The sequence below is a fragment of the Quercus suber genome, unplaced genomic scaffold (assembly GCF_002906115.3).
Source record: "Quercus suber isolate HL8 unplaced genomic scaffold, Cork oak 2.0 scaffold_28, whole genome shotgun sequence".
NCBI classification, from domain to species: domain Eukaryota; kingdom Viridiplantae; phylum Streptophyta; class Magnoliopsida; order Fagales; family Fagaceae; genus Quercus; species Quercus suber.
Genome location: NW_027069493.1, coordinates 87,847 through 96,771, shown reverse-complemented (window position 1 = coordinate 96,771; position 8,925 = coordinate 87,847). Strand labels below are relative to the sequence as shown.

Here is an 8,925-nt window from a genome sequence, read left to right as displayed (position 1 = left end):
CAATTTTACTAGTAAGGATAAACATCAAGAGGGAATAGAGTAAAGAGAAGCTAAGAAATATCTAAAGGAAAGCTGCTACCACCGCATTAAATGCTCTGTAACTAACTCTCTGACCGCATTAATGTAAATGTGATACCTAAACAGTAATATACAACCTTAAAACTACCTCCAAAGACTTGAGGAAGGTGTTGATGGGATAGGGATCAAAGCAAGCTTCTTGACCTACACGTGAAGGGTGGAGATGAAGCAAAAGATGGGGATATAAGGAAGAAAGACACCATTATAGAGGGGCATCTGAGAATTTGTAGAAAGAAAAAAGACTATAGCACTAAAAACTGTAATTATAATCAAGTTTAAGAAAAATATATTCAAGAACTACTCTCTTTAGACTTTGCCGAGGAATGATTTCTTTGTACAAAACCTATTTTTCTTTGTTTTACTTCAATCTTTAATCCATTGTGAGTGTTGTCCAACTCTTTGAAGCCTAGTTTTCAGCCCACTCTTTACAAATTTTTTGTATTGGGCTTTTTGGGCTTGAATCATTTTACCTTTTAGGCCTAGGATCCAAAAACAGCCTTTATAGTAGTTTTTTCAACCCATCAAGTATGAATTAGGTAAAATACTATTTTGGTTCCTGAACTTGACTAAAATTTTTTTTTCATCTCTAAATTTTAAGAAGTTCATTTTTCGTTCCTAAATTATTGAAAAATTCATCTTTTGTCCTTAAACTATTGAAAATGTTTTATTTATGTTCTTAAATTTTACTAAAAGTTTGTTTTAAATCCCTAAATTATTGAAAAAATTTTCTTTTTTCATCCCTATTTTTGTTTCTAAACTATTGAAAAAAACAACTTACAAAGTTTAGGGATGTAAAAAATTTTTTTAGTAAAATATAGAGAGCAAAATAGTATTTTACATGCTTAACAATTTTTATCCGCCCAAACCTAATCGGGTCAATCCCAGTCCAATTCCCAACCCGATTATATAAAACTCACGTGCCGCTCACGTTTTCAGCTTTCTTGCCCTAGCAAGCGATACAACAAAATTCAGAACCCCCAAAACACACACACACACAAAAAAAAAAAATCTCTCTGTACTCGCTCGCGCTTTAAGCCTCGAGAAATCTCCTATTTTCTTCAGCTTTCTCTGAGCTTCACACTCCATTGAGCTCTCGCTCTCGCTCTCTTCTTCGTCTTCGATTCGAGCCCTCTACGTCGCCGTTTCGTTCTGGTTTTTTCTCTCTTTAGGTAATTTTCGCAAACCAAAACCCTAGCCCTCTCTTACTCTCTTTGTTTTCATTTTCGTTACTCACTGTTATTGTTGATGGTTAGATTGAAAAATTAGGGTTAATTGTTGAAATCAGGGCTTCAATTTTTTTGTGTAGTGAAATTTTGTGGAAGAATGAATTATTTGTTTACTTGTAGTATTAAGTGATGTGTTTGGTTGCTGAGAAATGGAGGGAAAAATGAGAGAAAAATACGTTTTGATTGTTTGTGTAGTGTGCTATTTCGATTGGTAGTGTGTGGCTTAACTTAGATTTTTGCTATTAATTAGGGCTTGTTATTGTATCTAGGTAATTCCAGAGTTAGATTGAAAATCATGTTTGGTTATTGTAAGTTTAATTAATGGTATAACACATTTTGTGAAAGAATAAATTATTTTATTTACTTGTAGTTGTAATGGAACTGAGTTTGACTACTTTTTTTTTATTTTTTATTTTTTATTTGGATAAGTAAACTGAAATTGACTACTTTGAAGGTATAGCATTAAGTGATGCGTTTGTTTGTCGAGAAATGGAGGGAAAAATGAGAGAAAATACGGTTTGATTAGTTGGAAGTGAAATATTTAACTTAGATGAATTTTTTTGTTGTTTTTAAACTTAGATGATTATTTCAACTAAGAATGATCTGTTTTTGCTTTCTAGGTTTTGGTTTTTAATTAGGGTTTGTTATTTTTTCTAAGTAATTCCAGTGTTAGATTGAAAATTATGTTTGATTATTAAAATTAAGGCTTAGATCTGATTTTTATGCTAAATTAATGGTAATAAACATTTCGTGGAAGATTTTTTTTTACTTGTAGTAGCATTAAGTGATGTGTTTGTTTGCCGAGAAATGGAGGGAAAATGAGAGGAGATGTGTTTTCATTGTTTGTGTAGTATGCTGTTTGGATTATTTGGGAGTGAAATATTTAACTTATTGATTATTTCAACTAGAACAATCTGTTTTTTGGCTTTTGAGGTTTCGGTTTTTAAATTTTTGATATGTAAATACATTGGTTGCAGATATCAGGTGCAATAAACTTTTACCTGTGTGGTTTGTGTGGGATTATCTGATAAGGTTGTGATGGATTTTGACGCGTATGATTATTTAGAGAAAACTGTTGAGAATCCTGAGCCAGGGAAAGAGAAGGAAGGTGCAGTTAATGGAGGTGGTGAAATTGAGAAGTCTGGTAATAAAGAGCGTAGTCGGAGTTCGAAGCATAAGAAGAGAGAAAATACGGTTTGATTAGTTGGAAGTGAAATATTTAACTTAGATGAATTTTTTTGTTGTTTTTAAACTTAGATGATTATTTCAACTAAGAATGATCTGTTTTTGCTTTCTAGGTTTTGGTTTTTAATTAGGGTTTGTTATTTTTTCTAAGTAATTCCAGTGTTAGATTGAAAATTATGTTTGATTATTAAAATTAAGGCTTAGATCTGATTTTTATGCTAAATTAATGGTAATAAACATTTCGTGGAAGATTTTTTTTTACTTGTAGTAGCATTAAGTGATGTGTTTGTTTGCCGAGAAATGGAGGGAAAATGAGAGGAGATGTGTTTTCATTGTTTGTGTAGTATGCTGTTTGGATTATTTGGGAGTGAAATATTTAACTTATTGATTATTTCAACTAGAACGATCTGTTTTTTGGCTTTTGAGGTTTCGGTTTTTAAATTTTTGATATGTAAATCCATTGGTTGCAGATATCAGGTGCAATAAACTTTTATCTGTGTGGTTTGTGTGGGATTATCTGATAAGGTTGTGATGGATTTTGACGCGTATGATTATTTAGAGAAAACTGTTGAGAATCCTGAGCCAGGGAAAGAGAAGGAAGGTGCAGTTAATGGAGGTGGTGAAATTGAGAAGTCTGGTAATAAAGAGCGTAGTCGGAGTTCGAAGCATAAGAGTGATGAGAGGGATGATGATGTGGAGCGGCGTTCAAAGCGTTCGAGATCAGAAGATGAGTCGCGTGATCGCGATCGTGACAGACAAAGAGAGAGGGGTTCATCTCGTCACCGTTCACGGTCTAGAGATGGGGAACGGGATCGACATAGGAGTGGGCGGGAACAAAGGGATAAGGAGAGAGATAGGGATAGAGAAGAGAGGAATGGGAATGTGAAGGAGAGAGACAGGGATAGGGAGAAAGAGCGGGGGCGAGATCGTGATCGAGAAAGAGATAGGAGGGAACGTGACCGCGAGAATGAGAAGGAAAAAGAGAGAGAGAAAGAACGGTCCCGTAGAAGCAGGAGTGAATCAGAAAGACAGCGGGGTGAGCGTGATGAAAGGGAGAAGAGTCGTGACAAGGAGCTCAAAGAAAGAGAAAGGGAGAGAGAGTCAAGGGAACGGGACAGAGAAAGCAGGTTTGTTTATGTTTATTTTCTTTATCTTATCTTTGAGACTCTTAGAATAAACTGCATATTTGGTGTTGGATGTTGTATAACTGCAAAACAATGGGAATTTATATAGGCTATGTGCTACTGTATTATGTTTCTTGCTAGTCTTCGGTCTAGCAACAATTAAGAACAAAATTCATTTAGTCTCACATAAATTAAAAGGGATAACTAAACACAATACCAACCTTGCTCATTTGGTTAAGTTGGATCTGAATGAAAAGATTGAGTTTGCTACATTAAGTGGCTAAGCATGGTAATGCTTTCAAGCAACGATAGTCTAGGTACTTTTTGGGAGATAGGTCTATTTCTTGTGAGACCTGACAAAAACTTTTTATGACTTTCAGAACCTTGTTGTACGTAGTGTGCATTTAGGTTGGTCCACCTTCTGATTTTGTGCTCTAAATTGAGTTTTTAGAGTGTTATTGTTTTAAGCAAGACAGAGGTAGGTTCAATACATAGGCACCTTACTACAGTGCTCTAAATATCTAAGTATTTGACCTTGGGTATGCATATAGATATTATAGAAAGTTGGTATCCCCTTCTCTGTTTTTTACCCAAAAGTGAGAGTGCATAGGTTATTTGTCTTGATGAGTAACTTATTAGACAGAAGATGGAATGGTGGTTTTCCCAATTTTTGTATCAGTGATTTGAAAGCAAAGCTTGTACTTAATTTGCAGCTGGTTTCAGTTCTCAATGCATGAGTCATGCTTGAGAATGTTATTGTACTGATGGTGCAAGTACTTTTTTGAATTCCATTATTAAGGCTTAAAGATAGGCCTTGATTGAGGGGTGTGTGTGTCATGCATCATTGCTCAGAGAGCTTCCTTTGTTTTATGCTGTGGACATCTTGTTTGCATATAAGGACAATCTGCTGGTCTTTCTCACTCTTATTCAAAACACTTCATTATATTTTGAGGTGGGGTTCCATTGTGTGATATTTTCTGTAATTAACTGTGGTCACTGCTTTGAAGTTATATGAGTATAACATTTACCTGCCCTAGAGAGGAGATGTTTGTGTGATGCTGGGTTCTCTAAGACATGGGTTGTCAGTTGGAAAAGTTCTTCATGGAAACTGTAAGCACCGGTAATATGATATTTATATTGTTCAACTTCATCTTAGCTGTTCTCATAATTAAAACACAGTCCATTTTCTATGATCTCTTTCTTTCTTTATAGCCTAATGTCTTAAAGATTTTGAGCCATTAGGTTCTGCTAATGTTTTACGGTATTTTGATTTGTTAGGTTGATTAGTGCCAAGAGCGTTGTAGCTCAATTAGCAACTCCTGGTGTTTCCAATAGAGACATTTAGGTTTCAAATTCCCCACCCCCAACTATCGTTGTATCAAAAATTTGTTAGGTTGATTAGTTCTTTTTTTCTTTTTATTTTTTTGCTGTTTTCCCTCATATGTTTTAGTGGTTTTGCTTCTGTGTTTGTTTTTGCACCATCTTCTCATCATTCTTGTTTTTTTGGTGATATATCTGTAGGTTCCCCGTCCACTCTCTTATCTATTTTGTCTTTCCCCAGTCCCAACACATTTCCTTGTCATGCTAGAGTTTACATTGCTTTTTTAGCCATTTAGTATTTTAGTTGATTGTAGTTTGATTGCAAGTTCTTGCTAGTAATCATCATTAGTTTTTGGGGTAAATGCAATGTCTTCATGTGTCATGTAGGGGAAGAGAAATGCTGGGGACTTGTTAATCGAAGTCTTCTTATCCCATATCTGTTCCTTATTCTTCTTCCTTTTTATTTATTTATATTTTTTTTTGGGGGGGGGGGGGGTTGTGTTGTTGGCATGTATGCTTGTGTTCACATGACATTGTTTCTCTATGCAGCATGTTAATTTGAGAATTGGGGCAAAGTTGGTTGGTTGGTACTATTCGATCTATTTTATGAGAATATCTTAAGCGGTTAAGAGTCAACCTAGTCCACATTCTCGAGTCATAATTTGGGTTTATATTAATGGAAAATCGATGCTAACATATTTTTAGTAGGGTGAGGCCTGGTCTACTCCTTATCTCTTGCAATGTGCCTTTTCTGTTCCTTAGTTACTTTGATATGTGGAAGTTAGTATGAGATACTTGTTTAAGACATATGTAGGACACTCTGGGGGGTGATTTGAATTTAACTTGACATAAAAAAGTGCAAGCATTTAATGCTGTGGATGGAAGCCTCTGCAGCTACTTGCATATTTGTAAGCTCAGTTGGTTGGGAAACAGTTTGTCCTCTTACTTTGAAGTCCAGGTGCCCAAATTTTTATTTTTTCACCTTTTATTTAGCATTAGTTCTATGTCAAGCAAAGTAGACAGATGTTTTATGTTTGATGTGAAAGCACATCCAACTTGACAACTACTTTCTTTTGTTTTTCTTTAAGGAAGGGGGGCTGTTTCATTCTTTCCTCCAAGTATAATTCTCGCTAGTAGAACGGGGTTTATACAATTATGTAATTAAATTTTCTGACTGGTAGTACTTAAGTTTAATATAGTTACTTATGCTATTTAATAGTATTAAAAATTCTGCATATTGAACATTAGATTCTGGGAACTCGCAGATATGGTAGAGCAATCTTCAGATGGTCTTTCTGGCAATTGGGCCAGGCACAGGAACAGGTCATGGGTTTTTAATGTTTCTCTTGAAGTTTCTGGAATCTCTCTAAAAGCTTGCATTGCAAGATTGGGGGTTTTGATGTTAGAGGTTTTGACCATGGTGGTGATGTCATGTTATGATTTTTGTTATCCTCCACCTTTAAACTCAGTAGCTTAATTGTATTTATTCTGTTGCAGAAATGCTGGTGAGGGAGAGATGAGCTTTGCTTATGAGAAGCACTTCATCTTCTGATGCCTGTGGGGAATAGAATGTTATTTGGGCTAAGCCATTGCCATTATTCTTTTGCATATATTATATATTAATCTATTTTTGATATGTTTGATTTCATGTCTTGAAGTTTTAGGTTTTAGATGACCTGTAGTTTCCTTATTTATGTATTTTTCAAAGTCTTGTTCACTGTTAGCAATGCTTTGATTGAATATAAGTGTAACTATGGAATTGATTGCCGTTCTCGGTTCATTGCTTCTGAAGAGACTTTTTTGGATATCTTGCATAATTTTCTTTGCCCATTCATACTCTCCTTACAAGTACTTACATTTTCTGACAAGAAACTTTATACAATTTGTGAATGGTGTCTTATTTATCTAGCTTTCCCAATGATGAGACCCTACAACCCAAGCTTTCTCTATAATCATTACCAAGAACTGATTGGATTGTGTGTTTCCATATTTTTGTCTTACCTGGGTATAATGTGATCATGTCAAAAGTATGGGTTTACAAACAAATATAGGACTGTAGACCTAATTTTTAAGGTCTCAATTTTGTTCTATCTGTTGTGTGGAAATATAAGCTTTTAACAGGTTCCAAGTTAATGCAATTAGGTCCTTGGGTACTGCCATCAATACAACATGATGCTGTTTCCATTTATGATTATATTGGTCCCAATGTTTTCATTACCTTTAATTGCCACGTCTTTCTCCAGGTTGGTCCTTATCAAATCTTAAGATGAAGCAATCTTTAAATTTCTGAATCTGCCTGCATTGGTAATTTCATGTTAACTTTGTGTAGTTCCCTGCAGGACTATACTTGGGTTCGGCCTTTTTACACATAGTGGAGAATAATTTGCTGCCATTTTGGGATTGTTCTTTTCTTCCTTTTCGTTTGCAATCAAGGCAATTTTGCCACATTAAATACATATACATATTTTTTGCAAGGAGTAAAACAATGTCTATGCTACTCTTCACTTTAAGAGTGTTCTGGCTCAGCTTGTTTTTCCATAAGAATTATTCATTGACAAACTAATCGGTTGGTGAATTTTTTGGGTCTATATTTCACATTTTTTCATTCCTTGCAGACGATATAAAGAAAAAAAGGAGGAAGTGGCTGAACCAGAGGCTGACCCTGAACGGGATCAGAGGACCGTATTTGCTTACCAGGTAATCAAATGCATTTGCATATGTATTATTTTTGTTAATTTTGACAACTTGAGGTCTGACTTATAATCTTGGGTTACTATTTTGAAGATTTGTTTGAAGGCAAATGAAAGAGATGTGTATGAGTTCTTCTCAAAGGCTGGCAAGGTTAGTATTTGCCATTTTTTTTTTGGTTCGTAGTTTATATAATTATATTTAGCTATCCCTAAAAGATGGTGTTGGATGGCAAGATCATAGGTTCAAAAGTCAAAATCCTCTAGGTGCATGTGTAACTTAATGAAGAGAAAAAACAACTATTATAGAGTAGGTAAGGGAGGAGTTGTAGAGTTCTCACTAGCAGTTTGTGCATCTGTGGAGCTAACATATTCCGTCTCTTCAAGAAAATGGGCCTGAAGCCCTTTACCCTGTTTTACCATATTGCTATCCTAATTCTCAAATTTGACATTTGCCTTGGTTGAATGCACACAAACAAAATCTGGAGTAAGTGACCCCCACTTGTTTAGGCAATGATCCGTTGTAAAATGAGGCAGAAAGTGTTCAGTTTCAACTCTGTATTTAATTCTATCCGTTGCTCACATCCTCCCTTAAGTGTTGAGGAATGTTGCTCTATGAGTTGATTTTTCCTTTTTTCTCACACTCCAATGTAAATTGTTATCTTGTTTCTGTCTCTCATCTTTCTAATATCTGGAGAGCACAATTTTCAGGTTCGAGATGTACGCCTTATAATGGACCGCAATTCAAGACGATCCAAGGGAGTTGGGTATGTTTTATTTTCCTTGAATACATCTTAGTTGAAATTGTTTTGCAGTTCACATACACACATAGATACATACCTAAACATAACCAATAAATGTTAAATTTCTGGTAATTTCATATTGTATTAAATCCTAAAATTGCTGCTACATTTTTGTTTTTCAGTTCAATAAATGAAGCTATTTCATTAAAGAAAGTAAACCTTCTACTCCCGTAGATATGGGATTTGCAGAAATTTGTGCCACATAGGTTTGGAGATCCATCTGTATTGTAAACAGGAAAAAATAGTCTATGAAAATAAATAGAATGTTCTGTTTGCCATAGCTAGGATAAAACATGAATGGCACCAGTCCAAAATCTGGCAGAATGAATGTTGTCGTATTATGTTCACCTTTGATTTATATCATTTAGGGAAAAGTTCTGATTAGAACTTGGGAAAAGTGATCTGCAAGGACCCTAGTTTCTTGCAGTAGAATATTTTAGATATTAGATATATTGTGATACAACGTTAATCTTTTTCCTGGGGTGATTGGTTTGAAGGGAAG

The 8,925-nt window shown here is 35.0% G+C and overlaps 1 protein-coding gene across 1 annotated transcript in view; it reads left to right on the top strand.

Moving 5' to 3' along the window:
* Window positions 1–1,030: 1,030 nt before the first annotated feature.
* LOC112006296 (uncharacterized) overlaps window positions 1,031–8,925 on the top strand; it is a gene marked incomplete in the record, with an annotated part of 11,055 nt that continues 3,160 nt past the window's right edge. The window contains 8 exon segments of the mRNA XM_065770040.1: window positions 1,031–1,247; window positions 2,960–3,616; window positions 6,199–6,268; window positions 7,164–7,176; window positions 7,273–7,366; window positions 7,549–7,630; window positions 7,718–7,774; window positions 8,332–8,387. Of these exon segments, the coding sequence (XP_065626112.1) occupies window positions 3,021–3,616; window positions 6,199–6,268; window positions 7,164–7,176; window positions 7,273–7,366; window positions 7,549–7,630; window positions 7,718–7,774; window positions 8,332–8,387 (968 nt within the window).